This window comes from Haematobia irritans, chromosome 1 (genome assembly GCF_050003625.1).
Source record: "Haematobia irritans isolate KBUSLIRL chromosome 1, ASM5000362v1, whole genome shotgun sequence".
Lineage (NCBI taxonomy): Eukaryota > Metazoa > Arthropoda > Insecta > Diptera > Muscidae > Haematobia > Haematobia irritans.
In genome coordinates this window covers 99455127-99481076 of record NC_134397.1, presented here as the reverse complement: position 1 = coordinate 99481076, position 25950 = coordinate 99455127, and the positions used below count along the sequence as shown (strand labels likewise).

At 36.9% G+C, this 25950-nt stretch overlaps 2 protein-coding genes and 1 long non-coding RNA gene across 3 annotated transcripts in view; 2 read left to right on the top strand and 1 right to left on the bottom strand.

Annotated features, from left to right (window-relative positions):
- The window catches only part of TTLL15 (tubulin tyrosine ligase-like 15), a 165912-nt gene that overhangs the window by 48223 nt on the left and 91739 nt on the right, over nucleotides 1-25950 (top strand). The gene's annotated exons all lie outside the window — the stretch shown is intronic.
- Nucleotides 19789-21466, bottom strand: LOC142221482 (uncharacterized). Its single transcript, XR_012718063.1, has 4 exons — nucleotides 21270-21466; nucleotides 20754-20981; nucleotides 20598-20688; nucleotides 19789-20457 (listed from the first exon to the last, which is right to left on the bottom strand). It is a non-coding gene; the product is annotated as an uncharacterized LOC142221482 (long non-coding RNA).
- Nucleotides 24925-25818, top strand: LOC142229241 (uncharacterized). The gene has a single exon (XM_075299783.1). The coding sequence runs from the start codon at nucleotides 24925-24927 to the stop codon at nucleotides 25816-25818; it is 894 nt and encodes a 297-aa protein (XP_075155898.1).

The following is a 25950-nucleotide window of genomic DNA, read 5'->3' as shown; positions in this document are numbered from 1 at the left end:
ATACGTGACAAATGAATATGGACCGTTAGAATTCTATGCGGAGTCGAATATCATAAACAAATATGAAAGCAAAAGGAATTACAATAAATAGGCAGACATGTATGTGTGTATGTACATATGAAGAAGTAAATAGAAAATATTTGTTACATTATTATATGTACATAGTAACTTTGCAAATTCTAATGGGATGTATCGCTATCAAAATTATTAAATATCAAAATGAAAAATATTTTAATAAATCAATATAATAATTTTATCTTGTGGATATATGGCGGCAACAATTATTTTATGCCAAAAATTTTGAAACTTTCAATTTGCTTTAATTTTATGACAGAAAAATAGCGAAATAAATTATCCTCATAAATGATCGTAAGAATTACTTCAATTATTCTTGCGAACCGTAACACATTTCCTCATATTTCGAAGCCTACATCGATACATTTCCAGTTTTCCTCTATTTCAAACAATATGTTCAACAAGTGGGAAATTTAATTCAATTTGACTGACAAAGTTTCAATATGTCGACTGTTCAAAGTTCATTTGAACAGAGGATTCACACATATGGTTTCCACTGTGGATTCATATGTGTGGGTCCCACTGTATATAGCGGACAACTTTCTCGAAATTTCCTTTTGTCCTTGATTTGTTTATTTGGAATGATGTTTGGAATAATGACTCCGTTTAGTGGGAAGATTCCATGCATTGACAGATGATCAAATTAAGTAAGTTGAGTTTCGCGCGTCAACGGCTTTAAATCGTTTCCCATCGTTCTGCTTTCCCCGTCAAGTAAAGTATCGGAAGTGCATAGTGATTTTTTTGTATAAACATTTATAATAAATAACATAAAATTTGTGAACAAAAGAAATAAAACAATTTTTTCTAGGAAGACGTTTAAACAAAGTGACCCAACAAACATATAACACTGAGAACATAAATGAAAGTGATGGACCCATACAACACACAAGTGAATGTGGTGGACACATAATTAATCTAAAATTGTTTGAATTAAACCTAAAACTACGCTTAAATCTAATATTGCATTGAGTTCCCTTTATATTGCACATTGAGTTCCCTTTTTATTGCACATTGAATTCCTAGTTTGTATTGCACATTAAATTAAATTTGTATTGCACATTGAATTTTTATCACAGAATGAATTATTGCACATTGTTATTGTTATATGTATAAGTGAAATTTCTCCATCAATAAGTTATTCAATAAACTTCTGTGCATATTAAAACTAATTTCTAACATCTTCTTGTTTCAAAAGGCAAAATCTGAAATTAGATTGCGCGGTAAACATTTGGTCCATTGCGAACCGGATCAAAAAGTGTGTTTTTTTAAATTGCTAAAAACGTAATTCAAAGTAGAAAAAACCAGTGACCCTATTAAAAATCTTTTATTGTTTCCCTTTGTTGAAATTTAATTAAGTTCACATTTATATTTGTGCAAATTAGGGTTGGGTAGTTCCGGAGCGAACTAGCTCTTTGGAACTATTCGGTGGCTGGAACTAAATGAACTGGATCCGATATATTTACTCTTTCAACTCCTCAGTTCCTTATAATCAACATGCTTTACAAAAATTATTTAAATTATTTACACGGCAAAATAATTTTTTACATAGTATCTTTTGATTTTCTCTATGAAAAAATGTAAATACAATATTTATAAAATAAATGTAGATCTTTGTATTAGTATTGATCTCTGAAAATTTTTTACAGAGTTATACCATTATCTAGGTTAGGTTAAGGTTAGGTTAAAGTGGCAGCCCGATTAAATTTCAGGCTCACTTAGACTATTCAGTCCATTGTGATACCACATTAACTAAAAGTACCTATTACATATGGGCACTTCTAGTTTTAACCGCTGAACCTTCTCGTTTATTTTTCTTCGCTGAACCAACCAGATTGTTCCAAAAACATTAGCAGACTGCTTAAGTTAACGTTTTCCAGATCCGCCAGTAATCTGAAGCTATATGCTCCTAAAAGTTGCTTGCGCTTTACACAAAATGCAGGACACTCACACAAGAGGTGTTTAATTGATTCTTTTTCCTCCGCATCATGACAGCTCATACAATAGTCATTATACTTCGCGCCAATAGTTTTTGCAAGATCGCCTATCAGGCAGCGACCCGTTATAGCAGATATCAGGAGTGATATCTGACGTCTCGAAAACATTAGCATATCTAGTGTGCGGTTTAAGTTGAAATGGGCCATATTTGCTTGGTGTCGTTACAACCCTTGCAATTCTCCCATCGAACATTTGCCATCATAACAGCCTTCTCACGCAGTATGAGCTTGCAGGTAGGTAGGGGATACCAACAAATTCTAGTTCCCCTGGAATATGTAAGGTAGTCCCTAGCCTTGCCAACTCGTCCGCTTCGCAGTTCCCCGGCATGTTCCTATGGCCAGGCACCCATATTAGGTGAATATTGTACTGCTCAGCCATCTCATTGAGAGATTTGCGGCAGTCGATGGCCGTTTTCGAGTTGAGGAACACAGAGTCCAAGGATTTTATTGCAGCTTGACTGTCTGAGTATATATAAATGCCCACATTTTTTGGAACATTACTTCTCAGCCAATTCGCCACCTTTCTTATTGCTAATATTTCAGCCCGAAAAACACTACAGTGATTAGGTAATCTTTTCGATATTCGGAGTTCCAGATCATTAGAATATACTCCGAAACCCACTTGCCCTTCAAATTTGGAGCCATCAGTGTAGAAATCTATATATTCTTTATTCCCCGGGGTCTGTGTGCACCACGCTTCACTGTTGGGGATTAGAGTCTCAAACTTTTTGTCGAAAAGTGGACTCGCCAAAGTGTAATCCCCTACGTTAGGCACATCTGGCATTAGTTTGAGGACCGAAGTGTGACCGTAACCTTTTTCCGACCACAGCGATAGCTCGCGCAACCGCACAGCTGCAGCATGACATTAAGGGAATTTGTTCCTGTCTTGCTGAATGCGCCTGAAATACACAAACACGCCATACGCTGAACTTTATCTAAACAAGTCGGTTTCTGAAGTGCCGGCCACCAGACTACAACACCATATAGCATTATAGGTCTAACCACTGCCGTGTATAGCCAATGTACAATTTTTGGTTTTAGTCCCCACGTTTTTCCTATTGCCTTTTTGCACGAGTACAAAGCTACAGTTGCCTTTCTCGCCCTTTCTTCAATATTAAGCTTAAAGTTCAGCTTCCTGTCCAAAATAACGCCAAGGTATTTTGCACAATCACCAAAGGGAATTTCAATATCCCCTAAGGAAATAGGCCTAACCGTGGGAGTTTTGCGATCTTTACAGTACATGACTAATTCTGTCTTTGCAGGATTTACCCCAAGACCATTGTCTTTCGCCCATTTCTCAGTCATCCGGAGGGCCCTCTGATTGTGGATGGGAATTTTCCCCTGACTGCCAGAGCCACATCATCTGCGTATGCCACCACTTTTATCCTTTCTTTTTCTAGAGTAACCAGAAGGCTATTTATAGCAACATTCCAAAGAAGAGGTGATAGAACTCCTCCTTGGGGAGTGCCTCTGTTCACATACCTTTGTATGTTTGCTTGTCCTAGTGTGGCTGAAATACGTGTCTTCATTAGCAGTTCGTCTAACAGCCTGAGTACACATGGATCAACATTCAGAGTTGTCAGTCCATTTAATATCGAGCTCGGATGGACATTATTGAACGCCCCTTCGATGTCTAGAAACGCCACGATTGTGTATTCTTTGACAGATAGTGAGCTTTCAATAAATCTGACTAGTTCATGTAGTGCGGTCTCAGTAGACCTGCCTGTATGACCGTTCAAGTACCAAATGGGAGAAACGCTCAAGAAGAACTTGAGTATTTCTACTGGTGGACAAAACGGTGATAGAATTCACAAGATACAGCGGAAGACCATACTTAACAATGCAGAAGAAGAAATATATACACCTAAAACGTAAAAAAATTTCAAACGAACAACCTAAAAACTGCGATGAAAAATGTTCATAGTTATCAAAATGCTATGATAACAAGTATTAAGTTTCCGTATATTGGCCAAGTTCGTGCCCGTATAAACCTCTAGGCCATACAATGTATTTGGCATAAGTAACGCATGCGCAAGCCTGAATCTTACATCTTCACGCAAAATAACATTAAGACTATAAAGACGTCTAAGAGGCATATTCACCTTGGAACATAAGTGAGATATATGAGTAGTAAAATTGAGATCGCAATCAATTTCATACCCTAAACAAGATACACATTCCAAGCAAGACACTTCAGTATTCTGAACAATTATGGATGGGGTGGAAGCAGATCCACGAGATCCATGGAAAACAGCACATTTAGTTTTGTCGACATTAATGCTTATCTTATTCACAATACACCAGCCACAGATCCGACCTATATCAGCATCCAAATCGCTGATGCAATCATGAACAGAGGCAGATGAACAAAATAATTGAATGTCATCAGCATATATAGTCAGTTCAGAATTCAGAATACAGTCACGAAGATCATTAACTTAGAGCATAAATAAAATTGGACCAAGTATAGAACCCTGGGGTACATCGCAAAGTACCTCGCGGGTTGACGACACACGACCATTGGACAAAACAAACTGTGATCGACAAGACAGAAATGATGATATCAACTTGCAAGACGAATAAGAAAAATAAAATTGTCCGAATTATTTATCGATTAGAATAGTATGATCCACCGAATTAAGTGCTTTACTTAAGTCTAATATTGCAAGAATTCCCGGATACCTAGCATCTAGTGACCGTCATATCGTGTCGGTCAAGTGAACCATCAAGGAGGTCGTACCATGATGTCTCCTAAAACCAGACTGGCGACAGTCTACCAATGAGCGTGCGTCCAAATGCGAACAGATTTGATCCTTCAAGACTATTTCAAACGCTTTAGAGAGAGTAAGACGGAGATAGGTCTGAAATCTGAACATGCAGACCCAGAAGTTCCCTTTTTCCGAAGAGGAAGAACTTTTGCAAGCTTCCAATCAACTGGAAATTTACCTGTCATAAGAATAGTGTTAAATATATGAACCATATGGTAACAGATTAATGGATACAATATTTTTATAAATTTAATGGGAATTGCACAAAAAAGTTCACTTTCATCGATATTTCTGAAATTGAGATCATCATCTCTTTCTATATGAGTCAAATCACTAAAGCTAGACAATGAATTGGACAACACAGGTATAAAAAAAGAGTCACCATCAATATCAAAGTCGTAAATATCACATTTTGTCGCCCCACAATTCCCAACCCGAGACCAAAAATCACGCGAAGAACGTATCCCAGAGAAGACCCGCACACCAAAAGCGCGCTTGGACTGTCTAATACACCTTCGAGCAATAGCTCTATAGTGTTTATAAGTCATCTTATTCCGGTGACTTCTGTCCTCAGTGTAAGCCCTGTAAGCTAAGTCCCGATTAATGATAGCAGCCTTGACGTCAGAAGTAAACCAACTGCGTTGATTTACATTAACTCACCTAGTCCGTTCAGGCAAATGTGACAAAAAGAGACTATTAATGATCTCGTTCATAAACCCAACTTGTACATCAGTATCATTCGTTCCATATAAAATTGAAAAGTCCCGAGATAGAATATCCTCTGATAGATCGTCCAAATTAACTGATTCCAAATCTCTAAATACCACATGAGAACTAGAGCCAGAACTATTCTCCAAATTATATTGCACTAGTAAAAAAGCATGATGAGAATTCACCTCTGGGAAATAGAATTGATTGCTTTTAAGTACAGAAGAGGCATTACTAACCAAAAAATAATTAATCATCGAAAAAGAATTGTGGGTATAGTCATAGTGTGTAGGCTTGTTGTTGTGGAGTACTGACAAATTACACCTCGTAAGAAAATGGCGGAAACTAGTGTACTTTCGAGAATTAAAAATATCATAATTGAAATCTCCCATCAGGACAACGTGTTCATACATAGACACAACATCAGAAATGTTACCCTCAAAAGTATCAATACAACCTTTTGGTAGATAAACGATACCAATAATAAGAGTTTCCACACCTGTATCAATCCTAATAAATAACAATTCGCAATCAGACTCTGAAATTGTCCTAAGAACTCTAGCTTTAAGTCTAGAAGAGATGTAAAAAGCAATACCGCCACCACGTCTATTACAACGGTCATTACGAAATAGCTTATAACCTGGGATGCTTATACATTTGATAGATATATACGGTTTTAACCATGTTTCTGCAAATCCAATGATATCAAGATGTCCTCCACCCAAAATATTTTTCAATTCGTCAAACTTCGTAGATTTAGTACCAGGCTTGAGCGACTGAACGTTACAAAAACCGATGTTAATATTAGAATGCTCATTAGCTGAAAATCGTTTTAAAAAGGACTCATCACTGACAATCTCTCCTATACTGTTACCTAAAATCATAAATTGCATTTAAAATATTGTGTGCTAGTAGAAAACTTAAAAATAGTGTATGAATCCAACTTAAATAACAAATCATTAATTTCAAAAAATGCTCAACATTTATTAAATTCAAGAAAAAGCAAATATGAAGCAATAATATGTAGCGGGGTGTCATAAAAGCCCGCTCTAATGACTAACCCCATTACTTCTTCAGTAAGGGGGTTATTTCTTAAGAAATTATTCTTCAGAAAATTTTGTAAAAATTTTATTTATACAGGAACTTTTGTCAAACTTTTTTCTTTTGCAAAATTATGTCAAAATTTTATTTTTATAGAAAATTTTGTCAAAAATTTATTTCTATAGAAAATATTGTCAAAATTTTATTTCTAAAGAAAATTTTGTCAAAATTTTATTTCTAAAGAAAATGTTGTCAAAATTTTATTTCTATAGAAAATGTCAAAATTTTATTTCTAAAGAAAAATTTGTCAACATTTTATTTCTAAAGAATTTCTGAAAAAAACATCGAAAAAGCGCTGTGAACGGTTGATACACGGTGGGAAAAAGCGTTGTTACAACCCCAAAATGATAACATCATTCCACGGTGTATCGATTGTATTTAACAACTTTTTCAAAGCGTCATGAAAACAATATTTTATACGCTTTTCCGATAGGTTAACGAAAGCTTTGACAACCCCAAAATTATAACATATACGGTGTATCGATGGTTTTTACAACCATTAAAAAGCACTGAAAAACAACATTTCATACGCCTTTCCAATTGTTTCTAGAATGCTTTAGGAGGGTTAGAATTATAATTTTACAGTACCTTAAAACCGCTATTGAAACGAAACAAAATTAGTGTTTTACACTTTACAAAAGGAACATAAGAAAACTTAACAATTAATAGGACAAATACATAATTAAGATTAAGATTGACATTTCTAATTGGTAAAAAATTATCTTAATAATATGGTAAAAAATGATTATATTACGTCAAGGTCATATACCTCCTGATCTTCCTCCAGCCCTGTCTCTAGTAGAGGCAAACTAACGGCTTGTTTTTGTCAGAATTGTAGCCTCAGTCTCATTTTCAAATCTGTTTAACAAAAAATCTATAAAAAAATGATTAGTAAATTATTACAAAGAGTTCATATTTTATTACCTTGTTGATATGAATTGATTTATAATAGGATAATGTTCCTTTATCATATAAAGTGAATATGTACATTAACAGTGAAACCACTAGGAACAATTTTGGTTAATTTTACAAATGAGCCAATTGTAGAAAGTTTTAACTGAACGCTGACATCACGCCAAAACCCAAATATAAGTACTTATTTATCGACTAATTAAAGAAATGTTGTTAGACATAATTCCTTTTTTTCACATGTTAAGGTGAGTATTAACTTCGAGTTTAGCCGCTTAAATCGCTAAAGTGAAAACTAAATCAGTAAAAAAGGCATAAAAGTATACATATTTGTTGCAGATTTCTTTATATCTTGATGGGGAATAGCCCAAAGCAAATTTTCACAAAGTGAAAAATTTGCGATTTTAGTGGCTAGTCATGTGCCTTTATTATTTCCTATAGGTAATAGTTCAAAATTCACTCTTGGAAAAGTTTTAAGATATTATGATAATAAAGTTCAGTTTTCATTTATTAACATAAACCCATCTGTAATTACTCCATTCCACCCTGATAATGTACGCCTTCTAAAAAATATGAAAATATTTTTGGTATCAGAAATATTTAGTACAAAACAATCTGATCACACATGGAGAAAGGTATTTTTTTAAAGGCAAGGTGTTTAATATGCAGGATTTCTTTGATTATCCAACTGTTTCATGTAATATTGTCGTTTATAAAGTAGGAAATTTGAATAATAAGCATGTTCAAATTAGCATTAGTTTGTTCGATGTCAAATGTATACACACTACCATTGACGACGTAATAGTTGTTATTACTCTTTTACATGAATAAAACCTGTTGTATTAAAAAAAGCAAAGGATAATGATTGGTATATACTAAGTGGTTTATTACTTGCAAATTTGTCACTTTACAATTCAAATTGTAGTTTTTAATTTGACTACATAACACCAACGGTACATCAAAAAGATAACCCTCTACGACACTAAAATGAACTTAACACAGGGAAAAAGTTGTACACAAATATGCCTATTTCAAACAAAACACTTGAGAATTTCTTAAGATTTGTACATTTTACCCCAAATGCACCAAAAGAACATTATTGCAATACTGAACTCCAATGTTTTCCTTCAAACAATGAACTTTTCTTTAAAGGTGGGTATTAAGTTCGAGTTTAGCCGCTAATTTTCACTAAAAGGCCGGTATGCACCTCTAGCGAGAAATTTCATTGCCATAAGAAATACATTGCTATTTATGCTAACGAAATTTTCGGTAGCGTTCAATTTCGGAAGCTGGTACGCACCTCTAATGAAAATAACAGGGTTGTCAAAAGAATATGTGACAACCCCCTTATTAAAGCGAACCTGGTACGTAGTGGTGATATGCTGCGGCCTAGCTCGCCGGATGGGGTGGTTCGTTCCGCTTTTTAGGGTTGTACATTTAAAATATTTAATGTACCAGTATGTTTTTCTGAACCAGAGCTGGGAGTATGCAAAGAGTGTTAAATAGCAATTAAGCATATACAGCTCTGATGTTTTTTTGGTATTTTCTCTCAATGAGTGAAATGGTATGGGTGACTCTCTCAACCAGTTGATTCAGGGATGGGAAGTCGCAAATCATTATGTTGGGCTATTGTTGTTTGAGTAAAACGGGTATGCTTTTTTTATGGTGTTTTGCTAAAGGACAAATATATTTAAAATTCAATAGACATTTTTGGATTCCTATTTGAGACTTGATGTTCAGTCTCTTAGGCAAGCCCACCCCATATGACATTTCTGTCATCCATGATATTTCCGTTGCCTCTATAAATATGTGGAAATATCCCAATATTGAATTAGCCTACTTTTTAACGGCTGTTAGGTTAGGTTAAAGTGGCAGCCCGATTAAGATTCAGGCTCACTTAGACTATTCAGTCCATTGTGATACCGCATTAAAATAAAAGTACCTATTACATATGGGCACTTCTAGTTTTAACCGCTGAACCTTCTTGATTATTTTTCTTTGTTGAACCAACCAGATTGTTCCAAAAACATTAGCAGACTGCTTAAGTTAACGATTTCCAGATACGCCAGTAATCTGAAGCTATATGCTCCTAAAAGTTGCTTGCGCTTTACACAAAATGCAGGACACTCACACAAGAGGTGTTTAATTGATTCTTTTTCCTCCGCATCATGACAGCTCATACAATAGTCATTATACTTCGCGCCAATAGTTTTTGTAAAATCGCCTATCAGGCAGCGACCCGTTATAGCAGATATCAGGAGTGATATCTGACGTCTCGAGAACATTAGCATATCTAGTGTGCGGTTTAAGTTGAAATGGGGCTATATTTGCTTGGTATCGTTACAACTCTTGCAATTCTCCCATCGAACATTTGCCATCATAACAGCCTTCTCACGCAGCATGAGCTTGCAGGTAGCTAGGGGCATACCAACAAATTCTAGTTCCCCTGGAATATGTAAGGTAGTCCCTAGCCTTGCCAACTCATCCGCTTCGCAGTTCCCCGGTATGTTCCTATGGCCAGGCACCCATATTAGGTGAATATTGTATTGCTCAGCCATCTCATTGAGAGATTTGCGGCAGTCGATGGCCGTTTTCGAGTTGAGGAACACAGAATCCAAGGATTTTATTGCAGGTTGACTGTCTGAGTATATATTAATGCCCACATTTTTTGGAATATTACTTCTCAGCCAATTCGCCACCTCTCTTATTGCTAATATTTCAGCCTGAAAAACACTACAGTGATTAGGTAATCTTTTCGCTATTTGAAGTTCCAGATCATTGAATATACTCCGAACCCCACTTGTCCATCCAATTTGGAGCCATCAGTGTAGAAATCTATATATTCTTTATTCCCCGGGGTCTGTGTGCACCACGCCTCACTGTTGGGGATTAGAGTCTCAAACTTTTTGTCGAAAAGTGGACTCGCCAAAGTATAATCCACTACGTTAGGCACATCTGGCATTATTTTGAGGACAGAACTGTGACCGTAACCTTTTTCCGACCACAGCGATAGCTCGCGCAACCGCACAGCTGCAGCATGACATTAAGGGAATTTATTCCTGTCTTGCTGAATGCGCCTGAAATACACAAACACGCCATACGCTGAACTTTATCTAAACCGGTCGGTTGCTGAAGTGCCGGCCACCAGACTACAACACCATATAGCAATATAGGTCTAAGCACTGCCGTGTATACCCAATGCACAATTTTTGGTTTTAGTCCCCACTTTTTCCTATTGCCTTTTTGCACGAGTACAAAGCTACCGTTGCTTTTCTCGCCCTTTCTTCAATATTAAGCTTAAAGTTCAGCTTCCTGTCCAAAATAACGCCAAGGTATTTTGCACACTCACCAAAGGGAATTTCAATACCCCTAAGGAAATAGGCCTAACCGTGGGAGTTTTGCGATCTTTGCAGTACATGACTAATTCTGTCTCTGCAGGATTTACCCCAAGACCATTGTCTTTCGCCCATTTCTCAGTCATCCGGAGGGCCCTCTGAATAATATCTCTGATTGTGGATGGGAATTTTCCCCTGACTGCCAGAGCCACATCATCTGCGTATGCCACCACTTTTATCCTTTCTTTGTCTAGGGTAACCAGAAGGTTATTTATAGTAACATTCCAAAGAAGAGGTGATAGAACTCCTCCTTGGGGAGTGCCTCTGTTCACATACCTTTGTATGTTTGCTTGTCCTAGTGTAGCTGAAATACGTCTCTTCATTAGCAGTTCGTCTAACAGCCTGAGTATACATGGATCAACATTCAGAGTTGTCAGTCCATTTAATATCGAGCTCGAGTGGACATTATTGAACGCCCCTTCGATGTCTAGAAACGACACGATTGTGTCTTCTTTGACAGATAGTGAGCTTTCAATAAAGCTGACTAGTTCATGTAATGCGGTCTCAGTAGACCTGCCCTTCGAGTATGCATGCTGTCGTTTCAAGAACAAACTTGAATCGATGCTAGTTCTAAGATAAATATCTATCATCCTCTCCAGAGTCTTAAGTAGGAATGAGGATAAGCTGATTGGTCGGAAATCCTTCGCCCTCGAGTGAGAGGCTTTTCCCGCTTTAGGTATGAAAACGACTTTTGTTTCCCTCCATTTTCGTGGAATATATGATAATACATCCTTTATGTATCGCCGACAACCAGGGGATAATTTTGTCAGTTACTGCTTGTAACTCCGTCGGAGTTATTATATCAGGTCCGGGGATTTGAATGGTCCAAAGCTATTTAGCGCCCAACTTATTCTAGTTTCCGATACAATTTCCTCGACAGGAAACGACCGCTGAGCAACTGTGGCACCGCCAGTACATGGTTCAACCGTCTGATTTCCAGGAAAATGTGTGTCCAATAGTACCTCCAGCGTCTCCTCACTGGACGTTGTCCAATTGCCCTCCAATGTTTTAATGAAACCTGGAGCGGAGTTGGTGGATGCTAGAACCTTCCGTAGTCTGGAAGCCTCGGACGTATTCGCAATACTGCTGCAGTAATCATTCCAAGAGTTATGCTGAGCCTTTCTCAGTTCTCGCTTGTATCCTCTCAGATTCTTCTTGTAAGCGTCCCAATCCTCAGGGGCTCTGGTGGACTTTGCCTTGTTAAAGAGCTTCCTGCAGGATTTCCTCATATTACTTAATTCCGTAGACCACCATGGTGGTCGATTTTTCCCCCTTGGCTTCCCTCTAGGGCATGCAGCTTTCAGTGAGATGTTGAAGGCCTTAGTAATCCGCTCCACTGCGTGTTCGATATCTTGCACATTTCTCATATTTGTCTCTGTTATTTCCGGTATCATCATATTGAACGATTCCCTATACCTATTCCAGTCAGCTTTCCTAACATTTGGCGGAAATATGGTCTTGGTGATATGAACATCAAATTTGAGACTGATGTAGCGATGATCTGAGAAGCTGTGTTCACTTAAAACCTGCCACTCAGATATCATTTCATTCAGTTCTTGCGAGGCCAAGGTGATGTCCAAAAGCTCTTGCCTGTTTTTAATGACAAAGGTTGGGGCATCTCCCTTGTTGCAAACTACAAGATTAGTACGCAATTATTAGCGACTCTCCCCTTGCATTAGTATCACTACTTCCCCATATACTATGATGTGCATTCGCATCGCATTCCATAATGAGTTTCGTCTTTTTTTTCAGTGACTCCTCCACTAAGGTCTTAACGGCACATGGAGGCATCTCCCTGTCATGTCCCATGTAGACCGAAGATACCCAATATTTGCATTTGGCTATTTCTAAACTGGCAACGACAGTGTCTGTATTGCACATTGAAGGAAGCAGAAACAAGTTGAGCTCGTTTTAAGCAATTATACAGGCTCGATTTACATCATTACCATATATACTGCAAAGTTTGAACCCCGGAGTACTTAATTCACATATTTTGTTTCTATAAAGATATGGTTTGGTGAGTTCTGAGGCAATAGAAACCTCCTCTCGCATAAGGTGTCTATCCATGTCTTCAACTTTGGTATCTCCCTCGACTTCGCAAGAGGATCCGCTTACTTCTGATTCAGACAGAGGCTTGTCCATTTCTGAATCCTTTAGCTGATCGTTTTTATATACCTTCATTTGGATATAATGAAAGCCATAACATACACTGCCCAGGGACTTTGCTAGATGTGGCAAAGACTGAGTGTTCAATATAAACACTGCATGTCGTCTTGGTCCATCCACTTCAACCAAACGGCCAACCTTCCAATCAGCTGTTGGAAGATCTGGATTGCATAGTTTCAGTCTATTTAAAATAGATTCAGGGTCAGGAGGGTTTGCAGGTATCCACGCATGTGCTCTAGTTCTAGCCGGTATGTCTTTCTTCTCGACTAACTCTAGAGCAGCTCCTTCCCAAACTTCACCAATTAGTATCCGAACAGCTTCAAAACTTTCTATAGACCTCTGGTCCTCAAATGCGACTAGCTTAAATCGTCCTTGATACCAACCAGCCTCTTGGTGTCGAGGATCTGGGCCGGGAAACTTTTCCAGCACCTGTGAGTAGACGACAGACAGCATTCTCAATTTCCCCCATTTTTGCTTTGGAACCATACCGTCCAATGCTCCTTTATTAATGATAGCCATCACAAGGCTGTCTTTAGCAACTGAGGAAAACGATCTTTGATCCTTTCGGAGGATGGCAGCTCATCCGGTGATCGTTCCCTTTTTCCAGCCTCAAGAATTCCTTGAGCCCATTTTAAGGAATCGCTTTGTTTAGCCGACAGCGTGCTTGAGTCGACTGATCCTAACTTCTTTAGGATAAACAAAGCATTTCTGTGTTCCTTGAATCTCTTTCGTGAGGGATTACCTCCTTTTGATGTCGTTACCTTAGAAAAAGTACGACTTGTCAAAGTGTCGCCACCTGTCGACCCGTCTACAGGTCGACTAATTGGGCCTAAATCTTGGTCATTGCCCAAATTTATAACTCCAGTCGATACCCGTCCACTGGGCCCTGAAGTTAGCAACCCAATGGATGACTTTGAATTTCGCTGCATGGTGGCTTAATATCCCATCACACTTGAAATTCTTAGTAGGTACCTATTACGATGAGTATATCCTCTATTAAAAAACACGTCTGTTCCGTTCGACGGTTGAATAATAAGTGGTGAAGGGTATAAAAATGTAATGTGTCGGATATATAAAACAAACATAAACTGCCAAAAATTAGGACGGGCGGAATAACAACTACTGACAGGAACAGCTGGAAGTTACGAATATTGTTTCTATAGAAATAAAATGGTGAAACATCGATTTATAAATGGTCTATCAGTTATGGACATTGCAGGCCATTAATTTAATGTAAAGGATTTCGAGTGGCTTTGATGAAACATACTTTCTCCCAAAACACCGGCAGTGGTTTAATTTAAAATTACAGCTTCCAAAGACATGGGGTGCATATTTCTCAAGTAATTATGTAGGGCTATCTCAAAATCTTGGCCGACGGGAAAATTCCGCATTTGTTTATGAATCTCAAATAACCCAAAGTTTGGTTTAAATGTGTTGCTATATCACAAAATTGTCTGGTATGACATATCTTCGAACTCGACATGCCTGTCAAAAATTCAGAACGTTAGGTTCTACTGTTATATTGTCTTAAAATTGTTCCTTTATCAAGAGTATATATAGGGTCAAAAATCGATATTTTAATATGTTGAAAATGGACAATGCAATTGACCAATTCAGCCCATATTCTAGTCAAACCTAATTTTTACATTACCGTGAAATTTCACTCGTATAAATACCCTTTGAATGGCCTGAAATCCAGTACTTCTTTTTTCGTTGTTCGATTGAAAACCCTAATGGAATCTAGTTTGTCGAAATATTTCTTTAGTTAGAAAGATATGTCATGTGTTTTCAAATTTTGTTTCGCCGGAGTCGAGCAAAATTTCTACGACTCCGACTCCAGCAAAATCTTCAGACTCCGACTTCGGCTCCACAGCCCTGATTACCAGGGCATTCATCCGTCTGATAGGGGTATTCTTGTCGTATCCCACACTAACATGTATTTCGGTATCGGACGAGGTCATGACACGACGTTTCATATCCAGGTTTAGACCAAAGACAATCATGGAATCCGCACCTATTATAACTTCATCTACTATATACCACAATGAACTCATACTTAACGGATATGTTGGCAATAGTTAACTTAATGGCGACCTTTCTATATACTGTTGCGGGTTCCCCTGTGGCCGTGCGTAGTTTGACTACAATCAATGGTGTATCTTTTTCTTTCACTATGTCTGATCTAATGAAAGACTTCGATGCACCAGTATCCAACGTCAAGGTACGCTTGTCGCCATTAATAAACCCCGCAACAGTTAAATTGTTATTTTGCTGTTGTACTATGCTATTGCGATTATGGGGCCATCATCTGTGAGAGCCAGCTCTTGCCCCGCTGTACTAGCTCGATTTAGTTTAAAGGTGACTCACTTGACTGTGGTGTCACCTTCTTATGGCTATTGTTTGATGGAGATGGTGATACGGATCTTGATCGTCGTGCTTTGCATTCTCGAGATATATGTCCCGGCTTATCACAGTTATAGCATTTGATCCGGGATTTATTTGCCTCTTGCTTCATTTCTTGCATTATCTCCTTCATAACCTCTTTCATCGATTCAATCACGGATTTTGAATCATCTTGCTCGGTCTCCATCTTACGTACCTTGTGAAGTTGAGGGCGCGCTAGATCTTTCGCAGTCTCTTGCGCAAGTGCAAATGTTACAGTTTCGGCAAACGTAGCTTTTTGTGACGCATATGTTGCACATTTTATGTCTGGGTCTCGAATGCCATTCACAAAGGTCTCAATCTTTATTCGGTCCACAAGAGGATGACTCTCTCCTGGGTATGTTAAAAGCACCAATCGCTATACTATTACTTCATTATAATTATTTCTAGAGGAAGTAGGAATGCTTTGTATTACATCAGCGGCATTACCCTTCAGTGTCAACAGAAGTTCGATTACTTTGTCATGCTCATTCCACAGATTTCTAGAAGCAACCATTTAACTTGGAACTTGAATACCAGCGTTGCCAGAATTGTTTCACCAAAAACCGCTAGATTTGCCCAAAAAATAGCTAAAAAAAGCTAAAAAATGCTAAAAAATAGCTAGAAAAAAAGCTACATTTTTTTGTATCAAAAGTCACATTTTTGATTGAAATTTAACAAACTTAAAGGCTTTATTTCACTTACAATGCATATTATTTTCATTTTAGTTCCACTTCTGTGAGACTGTAACAATATCTAAGGCATATTAGCTCTGTTTGTGTATTCGATACATTTTGATTACTATCACAAATTTTTTACTGGAAGTCCTTCGTTTTGTGGGAGCTACCTTCCCAACACCTCTATTTTATTTACTTGTTATTTTAAAATAATAAATGATCTAAGCATGCTTTGGATTTGGTAAAAAAATGATTTGTCATTTTTTTAAATAAAATTTTAGTTTGGATTTGAAATTGTGAAAAATTCGAAATACATTACTTTTATTTAAATTGTAGAAAATACTATCAAAGTGCCTATAAAAGTGCTTTAAAAACGTGCTAACGCCAACTTAAATTTCCAAATTCAGACTCGACTTCAAGTAGAAATTATTGTATATATACGTTTTTAAAATAAAGTGTTGAAAAACATCTTCTATTTTTGAACGCTATTTTGGTTTGTGGTTAAGATGCAAAAACTCCTCACATTTAAAGACTATTTCATTAATTCTTCCTTCTTTCATGAAAACATACCCATTTTTAAGTTGAATCGCTTAATTATAAGGACAAAACGACTTTATCGTCTTTTGGACAAGGAAAACATAAAAGAAATTCACAAATGCTATTATAACCAAAATTCGCGTTCGTATTTTAAGGAGACGACAATATTTTTCAGTGCACAAAGCTATTCACATCTACTATTTTAATTTAGTAATATCGTAATAACTTTAGAATATTATAATAACATAAAAAGGATAAACGAGTCAAATGATAATATTCCCAATAATTTACTGACAGTTTATCTAACAAATTTGTATGGTAATAGTAGATTTAAAGTTTACGATAACTTTTATGTATATAATGAAAAAACTTTACAACAAGGTGTATTTGCTACAAAAATGCCCGCATAATGGCTGGACTCATTATTAATGTTTCAACTGTGCTTTGAAATATGTGGAAACCCTTATACTTGCAGCAAGGCTTAGATAAAAACGACGATTTATCCATATTTCAATAGAAACATGTCGAAAATAAAAAAAGCTAAAAGGGTCATGAAAAAAAGCCAGAAAAAAAGCTAAAAGCTAAATGCATTTTTTTCCCGCTAAACGTCTTCAAAAAAAGCCAAATCTAGCGGGAAAAAAGCTAAATTGGCAACGCTGTTGAATACATCAAATGAAGTTGAGCCATCAAAACCAGGAGGTTTGCTTCTTGAACCCTCGATAACGCGCACTGGACCACTTTTAATTTCTGGTTCTGACATTTTTTTCTCAAGGTGTAGAAATTTGTAATCGTGAATCACAAATGTCTTATCCAATTCCACAATTTGACTTTCAATGTGGTCTACGCGTTTCTCCATACCTTCCGCAATTTGTTATAACTTTTCATTAGGAATTCTAGAATTTTCGTCAAATTTCTCCACCAAATTTCTAGAGTTTTCTTCTATTTTTCGAGAATTTTGTTCCATCATCTTTCTAGAATTATCTTCCATTTTTAAAGCGTTCCATCTTTCTAGAATTCTCCTCCATTTTTAGAGAATTTTGTTCCATAAGTTTTCTAGAATTCTCTTCCATCATTTTGCTCAAAACATTGAGCATTGATGTGTAATCCACAACACTCGAAGCCCCAGATGGAGCTGGTATTGACGAGAATTGATTCATCAATGTATTCTTTATAATAAAACTCATGTGTCTCGATATCAATTTTTCGCAGTTCGAACTATTTGCAGCTGAGCTTTGTTTCCTGTAGTCGGCTGCTCCAGTTTCCTTAATTCCTTCTTCAAGTCTTCTACTCGAAGCTCATTAAACTTCATTGTAGATTTTTTTTTCGTTATTTCACTTCCGACACAAATTGTTACGTTAATTAAAACACAGTTCTTTTCAAATAACGACAATCTACAATTTATTTGCTTAACTGAGTTTCACTTATTTGCTGAATTTAAACGTGGTCGTACAAGCATTGAAGATGAACCAAAAACAGTAGCAACAGAATTTGTAGCCAACGTGCATGATATGGTATTAAATGATCGACGAATAAAAGTGCGTGAAATTGCTAATATCATGGGCATCTCAAATGATCGAGTCCATTTAATTTTGCATGAAGAACTACAGATGAAAAAGATTTCTGCAAGATGGGTGCCGCATTTGTTAACAGTCGATCAAAAACGCATAAGAATGAACATTTCCCAAGCTTGTTAGGATCGTTTTAAGCGAAATAAAATGGATTTTAAACGTCGTTTCATTACTGTTGATGAGACATGGATCCACCACTATACTCCAGAGACAAAAGAACAATCCAAATTATGGACTGAAGCTGGAGGAAGTGCCCCAAAAAAGGCAAAAACAATTCAATCGGCTGGTAAGGTTATGGCAACGGGACTTCAAAGGTATTTTATTGATTGATTATCTGCAAAAGGGTCAAACAATAAATTCAGAGTACTATTGCAACCTTTTGGATGAATTAAATGTACAAATTCGAGAAAAACGTCCTGGCTTACAACACAAAAAAATAATTTTTCATCGAGACAACGCACCAGCGCACAAGAGTGTTTTAACAATGGCTAAAATCAACGAATTAAAGTACGAGTTGCTTGACCACTTATTCTCCTGATTTAGCTCCCAGTGACTTTTACTTGTTCCCAAATCTAAAAAAAATCCTTGCTGGAAAGCGTTTTACCTCAAATGAAGATGCAATTATAGTTGTAAACCACTATTTTGAAGACCTTGAGGAAAACTATTTTAATCAAGGGATAGAATTGCTAGAAAAGCGTTGGACTAAGTGTATTGAAGTTTCAGGAGATTATATTGAAAAATAAAAACATTTTTTGAAAAACTAACTATTCTCTTTCATTGATATGCTAAGAAGTTTCCGAACCGCCCTCGTACATCCACACCTTTTTTGTAATGCAATTTGACTGATTTGTACGGTAATTCTTGTTTTCCAAAAATAAATTGAGTCACTTGATTGCGCAATTGAGTGGAATGACTTCGCACTGAAAATAAACAAAACCATGGTGAATTATCAAAGTATGTCTCTATATTTTCTTGGTCTATGCCACAACCATAGACCAATGAAGGTATAGACATCTCAAGTGAATTCACAGCGCTGTAGTTTGTCTGCACACCGTAGAGGACTCTTTTACGTCTGCAATTGAGTGATTTTTTAATATGGATTTAATTTGTTTTCTTTCCTTTGTTTTCTTGATGAAACACCAAATATTGTAAAATCATATAAAATTCTATACATTGTCATGTGCGGCCGAATATGGTTTTATTTTATATTGACTTTAGCGCCATCTGTTTGTGGAAAGCAGCGGACGTATAATGAATATTATACATCCATGGCAAAGACATTATACATCTCTGGCAAAAACAAACATATGTTTTTGTTGGGGATTGGAATCAAATTTCGCGATGGCTGGGAAGTGGAGAAGATGATGGCGGATGCAGCGTCAATAATGGAGGGTTTTTGGAGCGTCAGATTATTCTGAGTTTGGATGCTGAGAAGAGTGGTTGGTGTGACAAGAAAAAAAAAGGAAGAATTGTGTTGGTTGATTGCATTTTATTGAATAAATTTATCCACATAATAACCTGAGATACAAAGATACAAACGCATACAATTTTGTATAAACAATAACATAAAGACAGTTTTGTTTGAAAGTTTTTTAACGAGAAATAAACTAAATAATATGATAAATAAACAATATTGCAAAGTATAATGTTGAATCAAAGTGTGGTTATTAAACATTCTTAACTAAAAGCAATAATATAAATGTAATAATATAAAAACAACAATATAAATGCTTAATATAGCTTAAAAGACTAGTTATTGCTAAAACCTGAAAAGAGAAATAAGAAGTCAACATTAGTGAAATCAATCACGAAAAAAAATATAAATTAATAAGTCATAAGAACATTCAATAAAAGACTACTTGCCTGTTGTTGTCCCCCTCCACTGCTATATTGCGATTGCCATCGGCTCCAGTCTTTCCCAGCTGGCGAATATTTGCTGCTCTCCAGGAAGTTGCAGAGTGTTGGCTGCGGCGTAGCTTTCCGTCTTCTAGGCTGTTTATGATCCTATGCATCTTTGGTGTAAATAGCGCTGGTCAACCTACAGCGCCTCAGGTACCTCTGTTTCGTCTGTTGTCATACTCGGAATACTCGTACATTTATGTTGACTTAGACTGACGGACAGACATAGACAGGAGCTTCTGTAAATAAAATAAATAAATCTAATTGTTATTTGAGTTATGCCAGGTTTCTGTGTTAGCAAAAGGGGGTATTCATTAGTGCGGTTTTGTTTAGTTGCGCCTGGTTTGGGCATGAAAAATAGTGTTTAGGCTGAGCTCACCCTAATGCTAAGTTTGAAGTTAATGGGACTGGAAATGTGGGTCCACTTTTAACGTCTTAATGTTTGTCCCCTCAGGAACAAGAAACAAGAGCTACAGAAAAAAAGGTTATATGTTTTATTTGTGGAAGATATATTTTTGACGTTACTAGTACTTACGTGATTTAGACGGACGGACGGAAAGACATTAGACCGAAGAAACGATTTCGTGAGGTCCTGACGAAATATTTGCGGATGCTGTCTGTGGAAGGATATGAGCATAATTTGTTTATAAATTGGAAAATTCTTTTTGATAAAATACTTATCTCTTATGAATTGTTTTTTTTGGAGAAAAGTTGTACATTTTTGCCTTAATTAATTTTCTGCAATTCCATGATTCCAATTAATCTGAAAGAGAAAAAAAGGGGTAATAAAAAATCTGTTTATAACGTTATTTGAAAAGAAATAGCATTGATGTTAAATTATTAAATATGGAAGGCTAAAGGAGTTATAAGGGAAAGGGGGAAAAGGTGATTTAACAGACAGGTGAGTAACATTTGGGGTGTCCCGAGTTGATGGGCCAAGGGGACACCATGGTTGGGGAGGGTCAGGCCATGGCATGCCTTGGAAATCCGGCATGCCAGCAAGCCAATATGGGTGGTAAATTATGTGGATGTTGATGTTTGTGATACGTACCTGTTGGTCTTTGTGCTGTCCTCCAAAGCTGGTTCAATGTTTAGTTTTTTGTCAGCTGCCAGAGGACTGAGTTGCCAATGAACCGCGCCCCACAGACTGAGCCAAAAGCCGGCAACACTGTTCAGCAACCAGCGTACGGCAACTCAGTTCCTCCCTCCAGATGGCGGTAGCCTCCGGGCTGTGACAACATCCACACATTTTTTGTAATGCAAATTGACTGATTTGTACGGTAATTCTCGTTTTCAAAAAAAGAAATTGAGTCACTTGACTGCGCAATTGAGTGGAATGACTGCGCACTCCAAATAAACAAAAACATGGTGAATAATCAATGTATGTCTCTATATTTAATTGGTCTATGCCACAAACATAGACCAATTAAAATAGAGACATACCTTGACAATTCACCATGGTTTTGTTTATTTGCAGTGCGCAGTCATTCCACTCAATTGCGCAGTCAAGTGACTCAATTTCTTTTTGGAAAATAATAATAACCGTATAAATCAGTTATTTTGCATTACAAAAAATTTGTAGATTTATTGAATTTTATATGTTTTTTTTTTTTTCAATATTTGGTGCTTCATCAAAAGAACAAAGGAAAGAAAACAAATTAAAGCCAAATTAAAAAATCACTCAATTGCAGACTAAAAAGAGCCCTCTACGGTGTGCAGACAAACTACAGAGCTGTGAATTCACTTGAGATGTCTATACCTTCCTTGGTCTATGCCACAACAAACAATCCATGGCTGAATAAGGAGGTTGAATCACGATAACAAAAACAACAAATTACAATATGTTGTTTCAAATTTTAAGAAGTCAAAATCAGCTGATAAAAGAATCGTATGGCATTGGTAAAAGTGGCAATTATTTATTCTTTCAATTGTCCTGAAAAAATAATTAAAATCCAGAGAAAAATAAAGGTTCAAATTTAATTGTGTCACCTATGAGTGATTGTGAAGTGGATAATTCATCCGAGGAACGCCGATATAAGACAAATAAGATTATAATACCCACCAAAGTTAAGAATGGAAGTCAGTCAAATGGATCTTCGCCATCTATTAACAAAAACAGTTTATGATGCAGTTTAAAAACTGATGTGCGTGGTATTTTGGGTCTGGAATATGTTATCAAGATACTCAAGTCATCTTTGAACAATTCTCCAGCTATGAATGCGCGAGTTTGTTTGAGATGCATTTGCTATGCAGTCTCATTTGGAGAGCTGCAATCACCATAAACATATGATTTTGACAACTTAAAATTTTGTCGAAATAAAAAAATTGTAATCATATGGGCCCATGATTTAACCTTCTTGTTCAGCCATGATGTTCTCTTTTTGTGTTCGTATCTTTTTGTTCACTCTCTTTTTTTTTTTTTGTGCCGTATTTTTATGTCCAACAGTGCTCTTTATGTACTCTATTTCAAAAAAACTCCTAGATTGATGGAATTTTATTTATTTAGTAGGAATTCGCCACAATTAAATTGGGGGCGAGATCATAGGAACATGTGTGTTTTATTTTTGACAGCGTATTTTTGAATTTATTCTGTTTATTTTTTAAAAAAATGTGATTCGTTTTGTTTTTTATTGTTTTATTATATATTTATTTCGTTATTTCTATCATTAGGAACTTTTATTATTTTCATTTTAACATCAATAAAATTATTAATTATTTAATAAAGAATTTTTTATTGTAAATTCTTTTTTAGTTAAAATGTACTCTTTTTTTAAAGCGAAAGTTCTCTTTTGAAAATTATCCATATGGAAACCCTAATCCAGTCTCTTCTTCTCTGGAGTGATCTTCACCCACACTTGTACACCCGCAGCGACAGCTCTGCCCGCATACTTTTTTGAAACTAGGTCAATGAACTTTAGTAGAAATTTTTGAGGAACAGCTGATTTGTGACGTCACAAGTCGAAGTGAAAGTTGAGATTTTGTATCTTTCATATAGGGTTTTTTATACTTTTGCACAGTGGGGTACAATAGTAATAGAATTTCTGTATTTATAGAAATACAAATTTTCGAATGGACTTTAGAAATTTTCCAATTTCCTCATTCCTTCAATAATTATATTGAAATTACATTCAAATAATTCTTACAGTTGGCAGATTTTCTCTGTCCTTGCGAAATACAATTTTTCCATTACGATCTTTTTGATATTCAAGGGGCCAATTCAATTTTTTTGTGCTATATCCAGTTTTTTGCTATCTTAATACGTTTTATTTTGACTATTTTTCTGGATATTGGTATTTTCGTTTTTATCTATAATTCCCCTGTACTGAGGTCCTCGACTATTTGTAATTATTTCGTTATGTCTTTGGATAACTTCATTCGCCTAACCAATAGGTTGGTTGATTTTGAGGCCAACCTTACGGACAAGAAGAAGCCCATAACTTCAAAATTTGTGGTTGATACGAACAAAGAGAAAGTAATGGATATTTGGGGACGACTAAGAGCTGCCTACGAGGAATCTCTTAGACATAGAACAGGATGATCCTGAGGGAGAAGGTGACAAAGAAGATGATGATAAGGCGACGGTAATAGCGACGGTTAAATCGAAATTTAATAGTTCTTTCGCGACATATTGCCGCTGTAATCAGCATCTGGGCGAGGTACTCCAGGATTTATCCTCGCAGGTCCACCCCAAATCCTCCTAATGGTTTTAAACTTCCGGCTTGTGAAATGAAATGAAAAACTTTTCAATGGTGATTTTCGTTCATGGCCCACCTTCAGGGACATTTTTTCAGCCATATGTATTTATAATCCTCGTCTTAGTTCCGTAGAGATGTTATTTAATTTAAATCAGAGGACAAAGGGTGAAGCCCATGATATCGTGGGTAGATTTGCTCTTACAAACGAAAACTTTTCCTTGGCTTGGAAGAGCCTCTGTTCGAGATACGAGAACAAAAGGGTGTTAATCAATAATCAATTAAAGTCCCTATCAAACCTTTCGACTATTCATGCTGAATCGAGTCAATCCCTGAAAACGCTACAAAGAGATATAAACGCTTGCTAAAGCTTTATGGAATCGACGTATAAAGTTGGAACCCCATTTTCATTTTCATTTGCTGCAACTGTTTGCCGAACATTACCCTCACATTATGGGAACAGACACTAGAAGACAAAGCAGTGATTCCCAAATGGTCTGCTTTGGACACTTTTCTGACGAATCGCCACCGAACTCTAGAGTCTGTTTCGGAAATTCGGAGTAGTGATCCGTCTTGTTCAGTCTCAAAATCCAACACTTCAGAGAAATCCAATACCAAGTCCAAATTAAAGAATGTGAAAACGTTCCAGAACAAAGTATCAGAGCCTAAATGTCGGTTCTCCGAAAATGCCCAAAATTTGAACAGATGAGCTGCAATCAAAGATTTTCAGAAGTCAAAAAGGCCAATTTATGTCTCAATTGTTTTTCAAGGTTGCATTCGTCGAAAAATTGCACAAGTAAATTTTCATGGTCCAAGTGCACCAAGCGACACAACACTTTGCTCCATCCATGTCCAGGGTCCCCATCTCTGGTCCCGAATTTGACTGCCATTTCGAAGCCTATTTCAGCCCCTGCATCTTTTCCTTCAACTTCTATACAGTCCACGAAATCGGGAGATGGGGTTATACAGTCTTGTTTTGCTGCCCATTCCAAATGTGTTCTATTGGGGACTGCCATGGTGAAACTATGTAATAGCGGTTTGACGTACGTTGCACGGGCGTTGGTGGATTCTGGGTCCGAGGGGACATTCATATCCGAAAAACTGTTCAACAATCTCAGACCCCCATATAGACGGACAAGTGCCAACATTTCCATTTCTGCTTCGACCCAAAAGGAGTGTTCATTCCTTTTGGCTTCGAATATTGACGATCATTTCCAAATTTCCGTTTCGGCCCTTGTAGTCCCACATTTATCTGGAGAACTTCCATCTCGTACTATCGAAATTCCCAATATTCCGTTGGCAGATCCCCGTTTCTGTGAGGGATCAAAAATCGATCTACTTATAGGGGCAGACTTGTTCCCTCACATTATGAAATCGGGTATTCAACGACAGGTTTGTGGATCCTTACTGGCGCAGGAGGCTGTGTTCGGTTGGATCCTTACGGACCCAATTGGCATCGACGAAAAACCCAGTTCTCCACAAATAGTGTCTTTCTTTTGTGAGGTGTCTCTTAATACAAGCATTTCTTGCTTTTGGGAGGTGGAGAACCTTCCCAGGAAAACTTTTATGTCACCATCCGATAAATTTTGCGAAGACTTGTATTGCTCCACTACAACCAGGAATGAATATGGTAGATATGTAGTGTCACTTCCATTTAAGGAGGAATTTCTTCAGAATATGGATATTGGTCGGTCCAGAAGTGGTGCCTTGGCCCAGTTTCTCAGAAATGAATCTCGTCTGCTTAGAACTCCTCATTTTAAGACACAGTATGATGATTTTCTAGCTGAGTATGAATCCTTGAATCATACGTCCAAAGTTTCACCCCCCAATTGGTCCAGGGGTTCCCAAACATTATTATTTACCACATCATGCTGTCGTGAAACCCGACAGTACAACCACAAGGGTTAGGGTGGTATTTAATGCGTCCTCTCGGACAACTAACGGACTAAACCTGAATGATGTTTTGCATCCAGGTCCTGTACTTCAACAAGATCTTGTTGTTCTTGTCCTAAAGGTGAAGATTCTTCCGTTATGTCTTCA